The sequence below is a fragment of the Eriocheir sinensis genome, chromosome 68 (assembly GCF_024679095.1).
Source record: "Eriocheir sinensis breed Jianghai 21 chromosome 68, ASM2467909v1, whole genome shotgun sequence".
NCBI lineage: Eukaryota > Metazoa > Arthropoda > Malacostraca > Decapoda > Varunidae > Eriocheir > Eriocheir sinensis.
Window position 1 is genome coordinate 5,520,157 of NC_066576.1, and position 21,859 is coordinate 5,542,015.

The 21,859-nt window shown below is 48.2% G+C and overlaps 1 protein-coding gene across 6 annotated transcripts in view; it reads right to left on the minus strand.

Annotated features, from left to right (window-relative positions):
* LOC126988203 (titin-like) overlaps positions 1-21,859 on the minus strand; it is a 304,476-nt gene that overhangs the window by 191,765 nt on the left and 90,852 nt on the right. For all 6 annotated transcript variants that reach the window (XM_050846148.1, XM_050846145.1, XM_050846147.1 and 3 more), the window contains 7 exons: positions 21,511-21,739; positions 16,456-16,694; positions 15,956-16,153; positions 14,305-14,518; positions 13,423-13,577; positions 8,595-8,809; positions 6,704-6,831 (listed from right to left, as the gene is read on the minus strand). In XM_050846148.1, coding sequence (XP_050702105.1) covers positions 6,704-6,831; positions 8,595-8,809; positions 13,423-13,577; positions 14,305-14,518; positions 15,956-16,153; positions 16,456-16,694; positions 21,511-21,739 — 1,378 coding nt within the window. The remainder of the gene's footprint in view (positions 1-6,703; positions 6,832-8,594; positions 8,810-13,422; positions 13,578-14,304; positions 14,519-15,955; positions 16,154-16,455; positions 16,695-21,510; positions 21,740-21,859) is intronic.

Consider the following 21,859-nt stretch of genomic DNA (forward strand, 5'->3'; position numbering starts at 1 on the left):
AGACATCAACTCGACCTGACTAACTGGTTAAGAGGAGGAGGAGGAGGAGGAGGAGGAGGAAGAAGACGGAGGGAGAGAGAGAGAGAGAGAGAGAGAGAGAGAGAGAGAGAGAGAGAGAGAGAGAGAGAGAGAGAGAGAGAGAGAGAGAGAGAGAGAGAGAGAGAGAGAGAGAGAGAGAGAGAGAGAGAGAGAGATGAAATAAGGAGAAGGCATAGATAAAGAAACAGGGTAAATATGTGAATTACTTAGTGAATGATGAAAAAATGAAGCTGAATATGTATGTAGAGGGCTTTTTTTTATTATTGTTTCCTTTTTTTTGCCCTTGAACTGTCTCCTTTGCTGTAAAAAAGTGAATAAGTGAATGAAATAATAGATGAAGTAATGAATAAGTGGATGAAGAAAGGGATGAATGGGTGAATGAATGAATGAATGAAGGAAGGAATGAAGGGATAGCGTAACAGACAAACACATGTACGACCCCCACCCTGCGATCCCTAACAGGTGTCAATAACATCAATAACATAATGAAGTAATAAATAAATGAATGAAGAAAGGATGAATGGGTGAATGAATGAATGAAGGAAGGAAGGAAGGAATAGCGTAACCAACAAACACACATACCATCCCTCACAGGTGTCAACTCCAATAAATAACATAATGAACGAAATAATAGATAAATGGATGAAGAAAAGGATGAATGGGTGAATGAATGAATGAACGAAGGAAGGAATGAAGGAATAGCGTAACCAACAAACACACACACCATCCCTCACAGGTGTCAACGCCCAGGAACCATCCACAGGGAACCATCTGCCAGCCCGAACACGCACACACGCACACACGACCCCCCAACCACACACACACACACACACACACACACACCAGCCCTAATTACGCACACAGGAATGCTACGTACACATGAGGGAGGCCTACACATACACACACACACACACACACACACACACACACACACACACACACACACAGGTAAGGAATAACTCTACGTGCATCTGAACACACACACACACACACACACACACACACACATACACACAACCGCCCCCCAACATACACATCCCCCCTCCCTCCCTCCTCCCCCCTCCTCCCCAAGCGGCCATGTGCACGAGGTCACGTCTCTCACCCTCGCCTTATCGCCATGCACGTCGCGGCAGGCTGAGGCAGGCTTCGTTATGCAGGTCATGCAGTGCAGGTCACACACCACGGCTCAGGGGCAGAGGTCAGGGGAGCAGCCTGTTTGGGCATGCCGGGGAGCAGAAGGAGGAGGAGGAGGAGGAGGAGGATAGGAAAGTGAGTAAGCAGGTGTTTGTTTCTTCTTCCTATCACCAAGTTTTTACATTAATGGTGATGATGATGGTGATGATGATGATGGTGATGGTGAGGATGAGGATAATGAAAGTGAGGATGATAGTGACGATGATTATGATAGCAATGATTCTGAGTATGATGACCCATTTATCTATCTATCTATTTATCTATGTCTGTCTCATTCCATTTTTTTTCATGATTATTTCTTCCCCAAACACGAGTTACCTGGATCAGAGGCGGACAGGTACAACGCTCAGGTGAGTCCGGATAACGAGAAAACACCTGAGAAAGGACAGCGAACTAAAACAGACAAGAAAAGATGAGGAGGAAATCAAGGAAATAATATAATAAATGATCCACGAAAGAAAGATACAAAGAACATGAATAAGAAAGGATAAAGTAGGAATAGACAGAAATAAGGAAGAGAGGAAGAACCAGTATTTTCCTCGTTCCAAACCAAGATCACAGAAGAAGAAACAAAAGGCAAAGTAAACGCAGCGCCTGACACGGATGGCGCCTCAAGAACTATTGTGTGTGCCGCAACCCTGCTGATGTGCTGCTTGTAGATGAGGTGTGTGTGTGTGTGTGTGTGTGTGTGTGTGTGTGTGTGTGTGTGTGTGTGTGTGTGTGTGCCATTAATTGAAGCACTGTTTCGTACGTGCTGTTACGGCGTGCTGTTCTGGGCGTGCTGTTCTGGGCGTGCTGTTCTGGGCGTGCTGTTCTGGGCGTGCTGTTTTGGATTCGGCTTTCGGTCGTGCTGTTACGTACGTGCTGTTACGGATGTGCTGTGTCATGCTGTTACGGACGTGCTAGGAAAGACTTGTTACGGACGTGCTGATTGGGATTAAATTTTACGGATGAGCTGTTCTGGACGTCCTGTTGCGGACGTGTTGATGCGGACGTGCGGCTCCTCGCAGATAAAGAGGCGCGCGTTGCGGCGACGCCTCGCGCACGCCATGGCCCAGGAAAATCTGGCTTCATGGAAATACTGGGCGGGGCGGGGCGGGGCGGGTCGTGTGGGACTAAGTTATACAGAGTGCGGGGAATCTTGTTCCACAAGGAAACATTTACCTGACGACTCAAAGAAAATAAATCTGATGAAAGAAAAAACAAAATACCGAGAGCTTCTACTAACGCTCAGGGGCGTAAATTCGTGTGCGTAGTGGTCACGAGCAGGTGACGGTGCACAGCCTTTGTGCCCCACACGGGCACGCTGGCCACACTGAGCAGGACGGCTGTGTGTGGCGGGGCCCGGCGGGCGCCGCCTTCTGCAGTAATGGTGAGCGGCGGGACGTGAGGAAAGGAAGGCAGGATGAAGACACTTGCTTAGAACTATGCCTTCATGATGACACACATGGAATTATAATAGCTGCCAGTGATATATATATATATATATATATATATATATATATATATATATATATATATATATATATATATATATATATATATATATATATATATATATATATATATATATATATATATATATATATATATATATATATATATATATATAACGTTTTTTTGTTGTATTTCTTAACAAGAATGATCCTGTTTTCGTGTTAGTTCCATAAACGTGTTATTATATGAACACAAATGAACATGTTATCGCCGTGCGGCACAACACGTGTGTGTGAGAACAACAACACTCACTGAGACACCAAACGGCACGTGCACAGGCGGGGCGGGGCGGGGCGGGGAGTCACGAGGTTAGTAAGGCTGGCACACTGGTGGCTGTGGCTACACTAAGGAACCCAGGCTGTCAAGGTGCGTTTAGGGAACGTTTATGTGTTGTGTTACTCCATCTATTGACGCCTCCTAAACACACACACACACACACACACACACACACACACACACACACACACACACACACCTGCTAATTCTAATACATCGCTGCAGGATAACTAACCCAAAATAAATAATTAAGTGGACAACCCAATGAAATAAATTTTGGAAGTTCGAAGTAAGAAATAACACTTAATGGTTTGCAAAGGAAAAATGAAGTGAGGTCCAATGAGTTAACGAAAAGAGTCACTGAGGCAGAAAAAAAATAACATAGTAAGAGCTGGAAACAGGCAAGATAATTTAGAGAACGGAGCGGAGTTTTCAGGAGCGGCAGATACGAAGGAAGGAAACAGCAAGTAGATAAAATTAATAATAAAAGAAATCAGAAAGGTAAAGTAGCGTTTGTAAAGGAAAAGACACGAACCAGCGAGGGAGTCATGGAAAATAACTCAACAAAACCAGATTATGAGAACACGGATACGAGACGAGGTTCTTTGCAGGTTAAGGTGGAAGCGAGAACATGGTAACTACGACTCTTGGTGACGTCACGAGCTGCCACAACGAGCGAGGAGGACCAAGGATTACCCGAGGCCCTTCACGCACTGTATAGTTACTGAAGGAAACGAAAAGAAAGTAAAAACAAACGAAAAGAAAAGTTAAAGTTATGCCAGTAGTTTTCTTTACTGGACGAAAATAAGAATCGATTTTAAAAGCAGAAAAAGACCAACGAAGGAAATGATATTATAGTCCAAAACGAACGGAAAAGGAAAGTTCCAATTGTACGAGTAGTTTTCTTTACTGTACAAAATAATGATAGAAAATTTAAAAGAAAAAGCAGAAAAGACCAACGAAAGAAAGGGATATTGTAGTCCAAAACGAACGGAAAAGGAAAGTTCCAATTGTACGAGTATTTTTTTTTTTACTGTACAAAATAATGATAGAAAATTTAAAAGAAAAAGCAGAAAAGACAAACGAAGGAAAGGGATATTACAGTCCAAAACGAACAATAAAAGTCACAGTTGTTTTTTGTTTTGTTTTGTTTTACTGAACCAAAAAAAGTACGGAATTTGAAAGCAGAAAAAAACACGAAGAAAGGCATATGCAATTAGAGTTTCATTCACTGGAAGAAAGAAAAAAAATAAATGAAGTAGAAAATTTAAGGAATACAAAATTAACGAAGATTTCAGTAAGTCTTTTCTTTTATACTGAACGATAAAATGAAAGCAGAAAAAAAAACACGAAGAAAGGCATATCCAATTAGAGTTTCATACACTGGAAGAAAGAAAAAAAATAAATGAAATATAAAATTTAAGGAATACAAAATTAACGAAGATTTCAGTGAGTCTTTTCTTTATACTGAACGATAAAATTAATAAACAAATAAAGAAGAACAAAAAAGATGTGTTATCGGAATTTGAAAGCAGAAAAACATGAAGAAAGGCATATCCAATTAGAGTTTCATACACTGGAAGAAAGAAAAAAAATAAATGAAGTATAAAATTTAAGGAATACAAAACTGACGAAGATTTCAGTAAGTCTTTTTTTAATATTGAACGATAAAATTAATAAACAACTAAGAAGAACAAAAAAAGATACGTTATATTCCATCACGGTACACAGAAAAACTCCTCCGCTGAAGAAGACGCACCAAAACAAACAGAAAAGTGTGACAATATTTAAAGAGTGACTAAAAAATTTAAAGAAGCATTCCTCCAAGTGTTAGAACGAGGCGTCCTTCCCTTCCCTTCGTATCCACAGCGTTGCCAATACAAACGTTTACCCAATCATGTGTTTACCAGGACGGCGGTTATCCAATTGTATGTTAATGTTCGTCTTTAGAGAATCAAGTTGCCACTCACATTTCCACCCCGACAGTGTAATTTTTCTCACGTTAGGAAAGGCTTTGGCCAATACTCTACTCTATTCAGGAGCATCCATCTATCAGGTCACCTCTCCTCCCGAAATTGACCTATCTTTCGGCCACTCCTCTAACTCTTTATAGGAGTAGTGAGTAGCGGGCTTTTTTTCACATTTGTTGTCTTTTTTTTATGCCCTTGAACTGTCTCCTCTGCTGTAAAGAGAAAAGGATTCTTAAAGGTATTAACCCCTAAGTTTGCCAGATTGAAAAGCCTCTAAACGTGGAGGTTGTTGGGGTTTTCATGGAGTCCTTGTTTGTGTGATCCTAGTGACAGTTTTACACATTTTTTTTTACAGTCAAGGAAGCATCACAAGGGCACCAAAAAGAAAGTAAAGAAAGAAAAAGCTCACTAATCTCTGCTCCTATAAAAGAGAAAAGGAAAGAATGGCTAAGAGAGGTCAATTTCGGGTAGAACTTTTTTTTACAGTAAAGGAAGCAATTCAAGGGCAACAAAAGGAAAGTATAGAGAGAAAAAGCCCACTAATCTCTGCTCCTATAAAAGAGAAAAGGAAAGAATGGCTAAGAGAGGTCAATTTCGGGTAGAACTTTTTTTTACAGTCAAGGAAGCAACACAAGGGCAACAAAAGGAAAGTATAGAGAGAAAAAGCTCACTAATCTCTGCTCCTATAAGAGAGAAAGGGAAAGAATGGCTAAGAGAGGTCAGCTTCGGGTAGAACATTTTTTTACATTAAAGGAAGCAATTCAAGGGCAACAAAAAATTATAGAAAGAAAAAGCCCGCTAATCTTTGCTCCTATAAAAGAGAAATGGAAAGAATGGCCAATAAAGAGGTCAATTTCGGGTGGAACTGCAAAATCATTCATGAAATCTCAATCTTCTCTGAGGCTTTGGGAATACTAATAAAGGGATTTCGATACGTTTAATGATAAGGACCTTTGGCTTTGTGGATTATATAGCCTTTCTGGTACTGTTGCAGAGGGTGACCATGGGCGTACCTCAACGTGGGGAAGATCACACTGCCGGGTCATGATATACAAGGAAACACGACTAATTAATACACAGGTGGAGCAAGGTAGGTGAGAGGACTTGCTCATCTCGGCACATCAGACACACTGGAGGTGGTCGGAGGGTCAGTGTGTTGAGAGCCAAGGAACAACGATAATAAAAGAAATAAATCATCAGAGGAAAATATACATTGGCAAGTCCTCAATGAATAAAAAGCGAGGTATGACTAAGATAACAAAGCGGAGAAGCAAGATTATACTAGGATAATATAAGACACTCAGTATTTAGGCGTGTGTGTGTGTGTGTGTGTGTGTGTGTGTGTGTGTGTGTGTGCAGGTGGAAATGTTACCTGCCCACACACACACACACACACACACACTCACACACCAACACACCTACAGAAACACATAAGAAAAACACACACACACACGCACATAACTACACGTACATGAAAAAAAGCAACCCTCAAACACACACACAAACACACACACACGTATATAAAAATGTGTGTGTGTGTATGAGACTTCACTAAACAAACACTTATATAGGTATACAAAAAAAAAAAAAACACTCATACACACACATACACACACTTACCTACAACACTGGTCTGAAATCAACGCCCCCCCCCCCCCACACACACACACTCACGCACACACACACTCGTCCAAACACATGCGCAGTAGAGGCGGGTGGTAACTTACCTTGCGCAGCTTCCTCTCTATCTCGTCCTCGCCGCCTTTCGGGTGTGGGAAGGGCGGCGGGAGACCGAAGGGGCGCGGGGAGCTCACGGGGCCAGTCACGTCCACTCCGTCTACGCTTCCTCGGGTGCCTGGTGGAGGGAAGGAGGGGACGAGAAGGTTAGGTTAGGTTAGGTTAGGTATTGAAAGTGAAGCGAATGAGGGGAGGAGGAAGAAGGGGATGAGAAGGTTAGGTTAGGTTAGGTTAGGTTAGGTTAGGTTAGGTTAGGTAAGTGAAGGGAATGAGGGGATAGTGATGGGGAGGAGGAAGAAGGGGACGAGAAGGTTAGGTTAGGTTAGGTTAGGTTAGGTTAGGTATTGGAAGTGAAGGGAAAGAGGGGCTAATGATGGGGAGGAGGAAGAAGGGGACGAGAAGGTTAGGTTAGGTTAGGTTAGGTTAGGTATTGGAAGTGAAGGGAATGAGGGGCTGGTGATGGGGAGGAGGAAGAAGGGGACGAGAAGGTTAGGTTAGGTTAGGTTAGGTATTGGAAGTGAAGGGAAAGAGGGGCTAGTGATGGGGAGGAGGAAGAAGGGGACGAGAAGGTTAGGTTAGGTTAGGTTTGGTATTGGAAGTGAAGGGAATGAGGGGATAGTGATGGGGAGGAGGAAGAAGGGGACGAGAAGGTTAGGTTAGGTTAGGTTAGGTTAGGTTAGGTATTGGAAGTGAAGGAGGGATAGTGATGGGAGGAGGAAGAAGGGGACGAGAAGGTTAGGTTAGGTTAGGTTAGGTTAGGTTAGGTATTGGAAGTGAAGGGAATGAGGGGCTGGTGATGGGGAGGAGGAAGAAGGGGACGAGAAGGTTAGGTTAGGTTAGGTTAGGTTAGGTTAGGTTAGTGAAGGGAAAGAGGGGCTAGTGATGGGGAGGAGGAAGAAGGGGACGAGAAGGTTAGGTTAGGTTAGGTTAGGTTAGGTATTGGAAGTGAAGGGAAAGAGGGGCTGGTGATGGGGAGGAGGAAGAAGGGGACGAGAAGGTTAGGTTAGGTTAGGTAAGTGAAGGGAATGAGGGGCTGGTGATGGGGAGGAGGAAGAAGGGGACGAGAAGGTTAGGTTAGGTTAGGTTAGTGAAGGGAAAGAGGGGCTAGTGATGGGGAGGAGGAAGAAGGGGACGAGAAGGTTAGGTTAGGTTAGGTTAGGTTAGATATTGGAAGTGAAGGGAAAGAGGGGCTAGTGATGGGGAGGAGGAAGAAGGGGTGAATTTGGGGTGAGGAGGGGGGGGAGGGGGATGAGTGAAGTGGAAGCGAGTTTTTTTGGGGGGGGTAGAGGGGGGTGTAAGGGGGTGAGGGGAGACTGGGGAGAGGGGAAGGCTGTGTGGAGTGGGTGAGAATGAGTGGGTGGAGTGGTTGAAAAAGATTAATGAAGTTGTCTGTGGTATTTTGTGTCAGAGAAACAAATAATTTGATAAAAAAAAGACACCATTAAAAGGCAACATTGACACTACACTAAAAGGTTCTTGCATAATTGTTTTGTTTCCACCCTCAAGCGTTATCCCCAAACTCATGTAAGGGTGAGGCAGATGACCAGCCCCGGGCGTAAAGGTCTACCTGTGGCGGTCTTAAAGGGTCTGACGCGCCGAAAGAGTCTGGGGGGACGACAGCTCCTGCCTGTGCCGCTTACCTTTACAGGAAGGAGGCGCAAGGTTTAACAGGTGTCATGCACGTTAACATTCCGCGGAGGAGCAGCAGGAGGGAGCGCAGTGTGGTGGGGGAGTGTGTGTGTGTGGGGGGGGGGGGGAATGAACACTCCTCATTGCTAGGCAACGTTGACATTAAAAGTCCGGGCGGCACAGGCAGGAGGGAGGGAGGGAGGGAGGAAGGTAAGGGAGTGTTGGCACCCAGGACACAGGTGCGGGACTCACCTGTGCGGGGCGTGGCGCTGCGGGCCTCCCGGTCTGACTCCTTGTCGGGGGACGTGCCAGACTTGTCCGGGGACGAGGAAGTGTAGGGATGGTCGGACGGCGAGGAGTGTTCTGGGGTCGCCTCCACGGGGACCAGCCTCACCCCCTGCTGCGCCTCGCCTCCGGGGTCACGCAGCGGCGGCGGCGGCACGGGGGGCGCGTCGGCCTCTGAGGGTCTGGGAGGAGTAAAGCGGGTGAGTTGGGGCGGCCTGGGCATGGGCGGCGCGGCGGCCTGCCTCACCTCGCCGTGGCGCGGCGCCTCCTCCACCTCGGCCTCGGCCAGGGGCGGCGAGAACTCGTGGATGGTGGGCAGCGAGGGGCGGCGCGGGGGCGGCGCCGCCTCGTACTCGACCGGCGGCTGCGGCCTCGGCGGCGTCGCCTCCCGCTCGTCGTCAGCGTCGTCGCTGGGTGGGTCGGGACGAGGAGGAGGGCGTGAGAACAATTCTAGGGGGTCGTGTGAGGCCGGCGGAGCGGGGCGGGGCGGCGTTAGTTCACGCGTGGTGGCTGGCGGGGCGGGGCGGGGCGGCGTAAGTTCATGCGGGGAAGCTGGGGGAGACGGGCGGGGCGGGGTGGGTTCACGCGGGGAGGTTGGTGGGGCGGGGCGGGGCGGGGTGAGTTCACGCGGGGAGGTTGGTGGGGACGGGCGGGGCGGAGCGTCATGCTCGGCGAGGAGGGTCTTCAGGGAGGGGGCGGGGGGCCGGGGGGGCGGCGGCGACTCTATGCGAGGGGCAGGAGGGCGTGGAGGCAGTCCTTGGGGAGGATGTGTGTCGAGGGTGGGGGCGGGGGACCGGGGGGACGGGGCGCTGCCAAGCCCGTCGGCCAGGCGGGTCGGCACTGGCTTCACCTGCAGGAGGGTGGGCTCCTCGGGCGGCGGCTCGTCAGGGGGTGCCGGCCACCACTCCTCGGGCGCGGGCGCCGGAGGGGGGCCGTCGCGGGCCGGGGACGCGGAGGGCTCTTGGTCTGCTCCCCGAAGAGGCGTGAGTGCGGGGGAAGGCGAGGGCGTGCCGGGCGGCTGGCCTGACGAGGGTGATGCTACAGAGGCCGCCTCAGGAGATGTTACGAGAGCTAGGGAAGCAGTGGAGGCTACAGGAAGAGTGTGCTTAGTGGAGGCGGCGGAGACAGGAGGAGGGCGAGTCAGGGAGAAGGGAGGCGGCGGGAGCCTGGGGTCAGAGGAAGCACTGGGGGAGACTAAGGGAGGCTGTGCTGAGGCGGCAGAGGGAGGCGGCACAGCGGAGGCAAGTGTTGAAGGGGAGAGAGTCTGCTGCTGCTGCTGCTGTGAGGAGACTGTGGCGGGGAGCTTCGGCTGGGCAAAGACAACGCTGGAGACGTGCCGCCGCTGGGCTGCTGAAGGAGAATCTTGAGGGACTGTTGCTCGTGGCTCATGAGATACACCTTTCAGAGGCTGAGGCGGACAGAGAAGTGGCGGCGGGTGAAGGCGGCGGCTGGACAGAAGGAGAGTCTTGAGGGGCAGCGGCTTGTGGCTCAGAGGTTGGCGCCGAGGCGACAGGTGTGAGGCGGCAGCGGCTGTACCGAAGGAGAATCTTGAGGGACTATTGCTCGTGGCTCATGAGATACACCTTTCAGAGGCTGAGGCGCCGAGGCAGCGGGTGTTGTGCGAGGCGGCGGCTGGACAGAAGGAGAGTCTTGAGGGGCAGCGGCTTGTGGCTCAGAGGTTGGCCCGGCGACAGGTGTGGAGCGCGGCAGCGGCTGGACAGGAGACGCAGGTGAGGCCGGCGACTCTGTGTTGTCCTGACGCGGCACAGACGACACAGCAGGGGAAGCAGAAGGCGGGAAAGGCACAGAAGCACCTGACGTGGAGGCTGGTGCAGAAATCGACACAGCAGTAGAAGCAGTACCAGCAGCAGCAGCAGCAGTAGAAGTGGAGGGTGAAGTGGAGGTGCCGGGCGGGGACACAGCACTGGAAGACCGGGGGGAGGAAGGCGTGTCGGCCGCCGCGGAGGGGTGCTGAGCGGCCGACACTTGGGGCTGACTTGAGGCTGAGGCGGCGACCGAGGACAGCGGAGGAGGAGAAGGAGGAGGAGAGGTGCCAGTGGGGGGGCGGTGAACGGGTGAGGAGGTGGAGGAGGAGGTGTAGGATGAGGCGGCGGAGGAGGAGGAGGTGGTAGGAATTGCTTGTGGTCGAAGAAGGGAAGGAAACTCGGTGGAAGGGGTGTGGAAAGTGGAGGTAGCAGTGGTGGTGGAGGAGGGTCGCGGTTGTGGTGGAGGAGGAGAGGCAGCTGTGGTGGAGGTGGAGGTGGTGGTGGTAGGGGGTGGAGAGTGCCACCTGCAAGAAAGGAAGGAGAGAAAGAAAGGTTTGCATGAAGACCCGGAAGACCTTTGCCTGGTAAGCGAAGTGACCCAGACCACGACCGAGACCAGCGAGATGTTATAGTGTGCATGGGGGGTGGGGGGGGTGGGGGGGGACGCGAGACCTGGCGGGGGGTGCGGGGGGGGGGGGAGAGAGGGGGTGCACTGAGTGGTGTGTTATTGAGAAAAAGAAAGAGAGCGGAAGCTAGAGGTTAACAGGTCCTCCCACGACTCACACACACACACACACACACACACACACATATATAGAGGGATGACGCAACACCCCCTCCTCCTCCCCCCCTCTCCCCAGTCGCCCCCTTTGCATCCTCTCAACGTTGGGTGACGCGCAACAAACACCAACTGACAAGTCCGCTTCTAACCCATTCACGGCGAGAGGAAGGAGGAGGAGGAGGAGGAGGAGGATGAGGAGGGAGGGGGTATGGGCACAGGGGCAAAGGATAGATGGTAACGGACAAGGAGTGAGGTAAGAGGGAGCGAAAGAGGAAGAGAGAGGAGGAATAAGAGGAGAGGGAGAGAGATGGAGGAAAAGGATGGAAGAAAGAGTAGGAGAGGGAAGGAAGGAGGGCAGAGGCAGAGGAGAGGAGAGAAGGGAGAGGCAGGATAGAAGGAGGGAGAGGAAGAGGCAGAATAGGAGGGAGAGGGGAGAGGGAGAGGCAGAATAGGAGGGAGAGGAGAGAAGGAGAGGCAGGATAGAAGAAGGGAGAGGAAAAGGCAGAATAGGAGGAAGAGATAGAGGGAGAGGCAGAATAGGAGGGAGAGGCAGGATAAGAGGAAGGAGAGGCAGGATAGGAAGGAGGGAGAGAGGGAGAGGGAGGTTGAAAGGTTGATACAAACACTGTTCAAAATCATTCACCGGGCAAACCATTCCATGCGACAACCCGCGTCACACCAGGACACGAGGAGGAGGAGGAAGAGGAGGAGAAGGAGGTGGAGGAGGGAAGGCATGAGTCAGAGATGGATGAGGAAGAGGTGACATACTAGCGTGGGAGGAGAGAGAGAGAGAGAGAAGGAGGAAAAAACATTTGGTAGGTGTTAAGGAAGAAAGGAGAAGGAAGGAAAGGAAAGGAAGAGAACGAGAGGGAAGGGGAGAGGAAACAGAGAGTAAGAAGAGAAGAAGGGAAGGAGAGGGAAGGAAAGGAGAATTATGAGCATGGGAGGAATGGAGAGGAAATGGGTAGAGAGAGAGAGAGAGAGAGAGAGAGAGAGAGAGAGAGAGAGAGAGAGAGAGAGAGAGAGAGAGAGAGAGAGAGAGAGAACCATGCAATGTGGAAAAATTCATGCCAGGCCTTTTGAGTGAGTGAGTGTGCACCGACCAACACCTGCCCATGCTGCCCACACCTGCCCACACCTGTACACACCAACCCATGCTGCCCACACCTGCCCATGCTACCCACACCTGTACACACCCACCCATGCTGCCCACACCTACCCATACTTGCCCACACACCTGCATACACCTGCCCATGCCTGCCCACACACCTGCACCCACAGCAACACCACCACCCCAGCACTGCGCCCATCACCTCAACACAACCTTGCAATACCCCACAGCAACACCCAAGGCAGTACACATTCATGGCAAGTTACGGAAGGATTGATAAGCTGATATAAGCAAGGATTTATAAGTAAGTTGAGATGATAGAGATGATAAATACATAACACAACCTTGCAATGCCCAATACAGCGACACCCAAAGCGATACAGCAAAACACATCGACGGCAAGATCCATAAGTTAGGATAATAATTGATTCGCAAGTTACTGAAGTTTTCCTTGGATTGTGAAGTTACTGTAGTGATTGTGGATAATGCAATAGTACAATAGCCACAGAAATACAATAGCAAGTTAAGAATAGGGATTTTCAAGAGGCTGACACCAACCAGTTTCTACAGGTACAATATATATCTACAAAAAAAAGTACTTCGTTAGATATGGAAAAACACATATACTTTTTAATACGGCAATACAAGTCAACGATCTACAGGGAGAGTGAGAAAGATAGAGATAGATAGATAAATACAGATAGATAGATAGATAGATAGATAGATAGATAAATACAGATAGATAGATAGATAGATAAATAGATAGATACAGATACATAGATACATATATAGATACATAGATACAGATAGATAGATAGATAATAGCTAGATAATAGATAGATAGATAGATAGATACAGATACATAGATACATATATAGATACATAGATACAGATAGATAGATAGATAATAGCTAGATAATAGATAGATAGATAGATAGATAGATAGATAGATAGTACGTAAGGACGTCAGGAATAAGAGGATACGTTTAAAATATAGGAAAAAGAAGAAGATAAAAAGCAAGAACATGAACGAGAAGAACAAGAAGGAGAAGAACAAGACCAACAACAACAAACACTATCCTAGGACTCCAAGGAACCCCAAACACAGCAACAACAACCCCCCTGAAGGACCCTCACCTGTAGGAGTCCCTGGCGGTGCGGGAGTCGGTGGTGTCGTCCGGCCTCCTGAGCGACGTAACGTGTTCCAGTGTCAGGGTTCGATCCCCCTGAGAGTCACCACCGTGCAGCACCACCCGCGTCCGACGAGTCTCGCTGCTCACCTCCCGCCACGCCTGCACGAGGGAAGGGGTGTTAGGTAGGGTGGGAGAATGGGAGGAGGGGGGGAGAGGGAAGGGGTGTTAGGTAGGGTGGGAGAAGGAGGAGGGGGGAGGAAGGGTGTTAGGTAGGGGTGGGGAGAAGGGGAGGAGGGGAGAGGGAAGGGGTGATAGGTAGGATGGGAGAAGGGGAGGAGGGGGGAGAGGGAAGGGGTGTTAGGTAGGGTGGGAGAAGGGGAGGAGGTGGGAGAGGGAAGGGGTGTTAGGTAGGGTGGGAGAAGGGGAGGAGGGGGGGAGAGGGAAGGGGTGATAGGTAGGGTGGGAGAAGGGAGGAGGGGGAGAGGGAAGGGGTGATAGGTAGGGTGGGAGAAGGGGAGGAGGGGGGGAGAGGGAAGGGGTGATAGGTAGGGTGGGAGAAGGGGAGGAGGGGGGGAGAGGGAAGGGGTGATAGGTAGGGTGGGAGAAGGGGAGGAGGGGGGAGAGGGAAGGGCTGTTAGGTAGGGTGGGAGAAGGGGAGGAGGGGGGGAGAGGGGGACGTCTGGCAACAGGGATGGTGATGTCAGGGGTTTAAAAATTATAAGAACAACAAGAAGAATAAGAGCAATAACAACAACATGAAAAAGAAGATAACAAAAACAATAAAACGAGATAACCCAAGCAAACGAATACAGCAAAAACAAGGAAAATACAAAAAATTACAACCCAACCCAACACCTCCCCCACCCCACCCCCCACTCCCCGTCACCTTGTCTGGCGTGGTCGGGGCTGGCTGGGACAAGGGCGGGGACGTCTGCGCCTCCCTCTGCACCAACACGGGGATCCGCTTCTGCTCCTCCCGCCCTACATCCTCCGCCGCCGCCGCCTTCTGCACGTCACCGTTCTCCGTCACCGCCGTCGCCGCCTCCGTCTCCGCCGCCGCTGTTGCCGCTGCCTTGCGCTCTCGTGACTTGGAACGTGACCTGAGGAGGCGCAGGTCAGGTAAGGTCTTTTTTTTTCTTAATTTTCCAAAGATGTGGAAGGAGTGGATGATGGTCTTACCTCAAGGCGTTGTATTTTTTTTTTTTTTTACGTATTAATAAAAGGATTTCAATTAATAATAAAAAAAAAGAAGAAAATAAAAAAAAAGTGTCAGCTTCAGAACATTATTTTTTTTACCTCAAGGCGTTTTATGGGGCTTTTTTTTTAACGTAGAGGATTTTAATTTATATATAAAAAAAAGAATCGGAATAAAAGTGTGGTCAAGCTTCAGAACATTATTTTTTTTAAGTTTAAAAAAAAAAAAGTGTAAGGAAAGGGTTGACGATCAGGGCGTTTCATCGTGCCTATCTTTTATGGCTTTGAATTTATCTGAAAAAATACACAAAATCTTTAAATTAGAAAAAAAGTAACAGTTTCCTATCGCCAGACTCAGCTATGAAGTCCGGTTGGGCGGGGCCGCTCGAGGAGTCCCCTGGCCACAGCGTTGCCAAGCCTAGCCTTCGGGGCAAGCAAGGACGGTCGCCGGTGAGGCTGTCCTTGCCGGTGGAGGTGAGGGGGAGTGACACGGTGCCCTTGATCGATGACACCGTAGGAAAGCAAACTTGTCTCGTGTTATGGATTTTATGCGGTTCATTGCTATTATTATAAAAAGCGACACATCCATAGCGCTATATCGCCTTATTATCCTTTTTTTACATCAAAGGAAGCAGCTCAAGGCAAAAAAGAAAAGAAACAATGATGGAAGAAAAATAAAGCCCGCTAATCACTGGCCCTATAAAAAGAGTTAGAAGAGTGACCAAAAAAGGTATCAATTTCGTGTGGAGAGGTGTCCCGATATTCTCCTCTTGCATAAGGGTCTTGGACAGTATAGGGATGAGCTTGAGTAGAAAGTCGTGTTCAGCGGGGCCGCGGGAGGGAATACAGAATATTTGATACACAATTTTAACCCCTTGACTGCGGATTTTCTAGTCAGACCTCAATAAACTACAGGAATGGAACAAAAAGTGGCTGCTAGAATTCAATGAAGAAAAATGTAAAGTCCTGCACCTTGGGAGGGGATATCCAGCACACCAATGCCACATGGGAAACACTCCACTATCCACCACAGAGGCAGAGAAAGACCTGGGACTGTATGTTACCAGGCTACCAGTGAAGGGATAGGGATATCCAACATACCAATACCACATGGGAAACACTCCACTATCCACCACAGAGGCAGAGAAAGACCTGGGACTGTATGTTACCAGGCTACCAGTGAAGGCAAAATACGTGCCAATCACAGCGGATGGGTTAAATAGTTAATGGCTGACATAATTATGAGCGATGTATTGCGGAGAGGCGGCAGCGCTGGGGGAGGCTCGGCCACACCCAAACGGACTTCAGACTTGTGTAGGACTTTAACAGCCGCCGTCCCTCACCTGCCGCGCGTGACCTTGTCCCTGAACTCCCTGAAGGACGCCACGATCTCCCGCGTCAGGGACTTGGAGCGGGAACGGGAGCGGCAGCGCGCCCGCTCGATGGCGTCGGGGTGGTCCTGAGGCGCCTCCCGCTTCGTCTTCGGCCGCGTCTTGGTCGGGTCGTCGTCCAGTTGCCGCGGCGTGGACCGACTCCGCGACCTGAAAGAGTGTGGCGGTGGTGGTGGTGGGGGTGGTGGGGGTGGGGTTGGAGTCAAAGTAGTAGTAGTAGTAGTAGTAGTCGTAGTAGTAGTAGTCGTAGTAGTAGTAGCAGTAGTAGTAGTAGTAGTAGTAGTAGTAGTAGTAGTGAAGCAGGAAAAGGAGAAAATAAAGAAAAAGAAGAACGAAAACGAGAAGAAGAAGAAGAAAAAGAACAAGAGCAAGAAAAATAAGAATAATAAAAAAATGAACAACAACAATAATTCCCCCAACAACAACAACAACCCCCCATGACCTCGACCCACCTTGACCTGCTGCGCCGCCTCGCCGTGTCATCCTTGCCCTTGGAGCCTGATTTGGACCTCGATCTCGACCTCCGCCTCAGGATCTCGTCGAGGGGCAGGTCATCCTCGGAGGGCGGCCGCGTGTCGTCATGGAGGAAGAGGTCTTGCAGCTGCTGGCACTCTGGACAGGTGTGATACGAGCCGGAGTCTGTACAGGTGCAATCCGAACACGTCCAGTACTCAGTGGCTCCGCTGCTTCCCTGAAACACCACACACGCACACTCGTACACACATATATGGGTTGGGTTGGGTTGGGTTTGGGGTTTGCATTTGGGTTGGGTTAGGTTGGGTTTTTGTTTGGGTTGGGTTGGGGGTTTGGGTTGGGTTGGATTTGGGTTGGGTTGGGGTTTGGTTTGGTTGGGTTGGGTCATTGTAATCTCCCTACCGCTTTCTTTATCTTACAGCAAGGAAAGGACTCAAGGGTAACAAAAACGTCCCTCGTCTTCGTCTGTGTTCTCGCCTATATGTTTCCGAGAGTCATGGATCTTCAGTCAAACGATTTTTTTCTAACGTACGATCTTGAAGGACGACGGTATTACTCACCATCATCATCAGCAGCAATAACAAGAAACAATTGTGAACCACGTTAGCGGAAATCGTGGTTTGACTGAAGATCTACGGAAAATTTGCCCAGTGTAATACCCCCTTAAGTTATCCATTTTTCCCCCTATTTCCCAAGCTTCTTCCACGCCTCATTCTAGTCCCCTGCCTCACTAGCGTCTCCTGCACTAGCTAACCATCGCTCCTTTCCATCTTGCTCCACATCTATTCAGTCCTTTCCAATCCTCTGTCTCATCCTCACTTACTTAATCACTCCATCAGTCATTTATGAGTCATCTGGGTCATTCAACTCATTCTGTAAGTACTCATAAACTCCATTTTCTAATTACCCACTTCACTCCTTGGTCATCCCCTTCATTATTCTGTCGTCCAATTTACGCCATACTCAGTCGAAATGCATCAGTCTCCCTCACTAGCCGTTAGGCGGTACAAATATCAGTTTACCCCACATCGTTTTCTGTGAGTTGGACTGCATAGAAAACGAGGGCTGGTGCTCTACTCTTATATAATATGAAACGGTAAACTCAAGCAAACTCACAGCATCCCAGACTCTAATAACATTTATTGTACAGGATTATTAACACTCCTGCTTGCGCCACCACCTCCCAGCCCTACATCCTCAGTACGGCTTCTCAACACGCTCTATATTAAGACTTTTGAATATACTTAACATTTTCCAAGCTTTCCCTTTAACAACTGCCTCATACCCAGTACCTTTACGTAGCATCTTGAATATACTTAACATTCTCTCTGCTGTCTCTACACCTAATGCCTCACATACCCATAATCAAAGACATATTTCTATTAATTTTTAGTATATAACATTTGAATAGATTTAACATTTTATCAGCTTTTCATATAATAATCCTCTCATATCCAGAGCCAAGTACACAATTCTTATAATTTCATATATATTTTTTTACATGAACCCAAAGTGTCTGCGATAAGATCAGGGCACACAGCCACTTCATTAACTACAACAGACTAAGCAACTAACAGCCTACAGTGCCAAGGTGCTTCTCTCTACCCTTCACCCCTCCTCCCGTGCATTCTGCGAGAGAAGGCAAGAGGTGAGGGTGCGGGGGTACTTTAAAGGTTCGTATTAAGACATTTCGCCGCCCAAGAACACATATTTGACAAGGCTTTCGTAGGAGTTGTGGGCATTTCCAGGAATAGTTTTATGACCCTGGTGGTAGTTTGAGCCTTCCTCTGTACCTTGAACCTAAAGAAACACTCATTAGAACCCGAATGACCCCCTCTTTGACCTTTAGAAATAGCTGGTATGAGAAACGAAAATGTCTTATAATACCAGCCTTTAAATCTCAGCGGACCCAGTGTGCCAAAGTGCTCCCCTCCTCCCCTCTTCCTTCCCTCCTCCTCCTGTGCACATAGAGTGAAGGCGATGTGGTGGGGGGGTGGGGGGATGGTGCGGGGATGTCTAATACTTCCTCTACCCTGGTGCCCACGCCTTGAAGGGTACGGGGGAGGGGGGAGAGCGGTGCCATGCAGTGTTCACGCCATGCAGTGCTCACAAGCTACACACACCTACACACAGAGAGACACGTACACACAGCTACACACAGAGAGACACGTACACACACCTACACACAGAGAGACACGTACACACAGCTACACACAGAGAGACACGTACACACAGCTACACACAGAGAGACACGTACACACAGCTACACACAGAGAGACACGTACACACAGCTACACACGTACACATAGGTAGAGAGGTACACATAACCACACACATGCACTCAGGTAGAGGTACACACACAAACACAAAGGTACACACAGGTAGAAGTACACACAGGTAGAGGTACACACACACACACACACACACACACACACACACACACACACACACACACACACACACATACAGAGGTGCCAAGGGTGCTATAGGTGCCACAAACAAGGGACTCGTCAGTAGTTTTATTAGGAAACGAAAAAAAAAATAATAATAGGTCAACAACAATAACAACAACAACAACAACAATATAGACAAGTCACACAAACACACACACACGCACAAACAAACACTACTTACTTACTCGTCAATAACAACAACAAAACAACAAACAAAAGGATAAAATATAACACAGACAAATGTTTATAATGGGGAGAATAAAAGTTGATAAAGAAAAAAAGAAAAAATAAATAAATAAAAAAAATTGAAAAAAGTATTCCACTCCAGAAAATTCGAGTCAAACTTCATTCATTCTTTTTTTTGTCACTATTTTCACCATCCATCACTATCTTCATATATTCCGGAGCCTCAGTTAAACTCACCATCAGCTGACTGTCTCTTCTTTAATACCCCCAAAAAAGGATTAGTGTGTATATATTTTTTCTCTTATTTATTGTATTTTCTTGCTTTCGACTTCATTCACTTGCATTCTTTCATATATTAGGAAGAAAAGGAAGGGAAATGGAAGAGATTGATAGACAGAGAGATAGAGAAAAGATTAGAGAAGAGAAGAGAAAAAAGGAGAAATTAAAGTGGAGAGGAGAGGAGAGAATATACGAGAAGAGAAAACAGATGAGAGGTACAGAGGAGAGAAGAGAAGAGGGAGAAGAGAAAAGAGAGAAGAGGAAAGAATAGAAGAGAGAAAAGTAGAAAAGAGAAAGGAAGAAAAAAAGAAGAGCAGGAGAGGGGAGAAAAGAAAAGGAAATGAGAGAAAAAGAGAGGAAAGGAGAGGAAAAGAAAATAGAAGAGGAAAGAGAAGAGAAGTAAAGAGAAGACTAGAAGAGAGAAGAGGAGAGGAGAGGAGAAGAAAAAAAAGGGGGAAGGCTGTCCATCTCTTCTGCATCAACACGTGAAGCGGAGAGAGAAACACCAACCTACGCACGAACACACACTCACTCTCACTCTCTCTCTCTCTCTCTCTCTCTCTCTCTCTCTTGGCCATACTACCCCCTTGTCAGTACTGTTACGTCACCACCACTACTAAGGCCAACACTTAACTACTTATTTACTTACACAAACACTTAAGGCGAGGACACACGAGCACTTTTTTCGGCAATTTTAAGCTGAGTTTTGACCGTGGTAAAAACTTGGCTTGACCGTGGTAGAAACTTGGCTTGACCGTGGTAGAAACTTGGCTTGACCGTGGTAGAAACTTGGCTAGACCGTGGTAGAAACTTGGCTTGACCGTGGTAGAAACTTGGGTTTACCGTAGTAGAAACTTAGCTTAACCGTGGTAGCAACTTGGCTTGACCGTGGTAAAAACTTGGCTTGACTGTGGTAGAAACTTAGCTTGACCGTGGTAGAAACTTGGCTTGACCGTGGTAGAAACTTGGCGTAACCGTAAGTAAGGAGAATTGGGAGCATAAGAGGCTATCGCTGCGCGTCGCCTCAGTGCACATCTCCGTACATTTCGATAAGTGCTCGTGTGTCGGCGCCTTCAGACACTGCTACAGGAGCTAAGACTAATGAACAACAATAAAATAACAATAACAACAACAACAGCAAGAACAAACACAAAACAGGCTTGATAACAACAGATAGACGGGCAGGGAGGGTCTCTCTCTCTCTTAATAAATAAATCCTCTAAGCTCTCTATCCTGCCCGTCTTTCTGTTTATCTATCTGTCTATATCTACCTGTCTATCTATCTATTCAAGGTGTGCGTCTGTCTGTATGTATGTGAATCATGCAGTTTTGAATCCATCTTAGCCGACGCAACCTCTTAACAACCTCCCAAAGACAAGTAACTCCGTCTAATTAATCGTTTATCAATATATTTTAAGTAAGTGAAGATGTTATTGATAAGACCGCAAAACGGACTAGACTATAGAGATTGAACGAGGCTAAATTAGTTAAGAATAAAGAAGAAAAAGTTAGGGCTGTACAGAAATGAGGTAAAGTATTCTTGCCCTTAAAGTATTCCCTTCAAATGACTAAGATTGTTGACGTGTTGAAGATTGTAAGTTAATATTCTACGGCTGTCTTCTGTGTTCTCTTCTAATGATTGAAGATTGCTCACGTATTTAGGAAGATTACGTGTGAATATTCTGTAGATCTCTTTCCTTGCTTTCAGTGGTTCAAGATATTCAGTGACGTTCATCTACTTCCTATATTTCAAAGCTGCAATTTACCTCGTGAGTTAAGTATCGGTTATTCACTTCTTTATTCATTTATTCATTTACTTATTCTCTTTGGAAGGCGTGTGAGGTGCGTGGCTAAGACGGTACTGTGTGTGTGTGTGTGTGTGTGTGTGTGTGTGTGTGTGTGTGTGTGTGGAGTGCGCATGCGTGGTATTGTGTGTGTGTGTGTGTGTGTGTGCCGAAACTAAAGTGCGTGCGTGGGTGACTACGTGCGGTACAACCAAACGTGCGTGCGGGCGTGCTTGCGTGTTTGCGTGCGTCACCACACTACTACAACACACAGCGGACCACTCAGGCAGCGTCACACCAGCGGCCGGGCGTCTCAGAAGGCCGAACTGACCTCATACTCCGTCTCCGCCCGCGAGAGAGGCTCCGGGGGCGAGGGCGGCGGCGGGGAGGGCGTCGTGGCGGGGGCGGGAGCAGCAGCGGCGGAGGGGGCGGAGGAGGAGGCGGAGGTGAGGCCGGAGGGGAACATTAGGCCGTCGAGGTGCTGGGCCCGTGCTGTCACGTGCTGAATGCGCTCCGTGATGGACTCCTGGGCCAGTAAGTTCTCGTTATGATCCCTCAGGCTGTAGAGGAAGAGGATTTACATAGATTAACGTACATTTATATAGATGGATAGAGAAAGGATGAGAGGATGTAAGGAAGGGGGATATAGAATGGAAAGAAGGAAGAAAAGATGTTTGGTG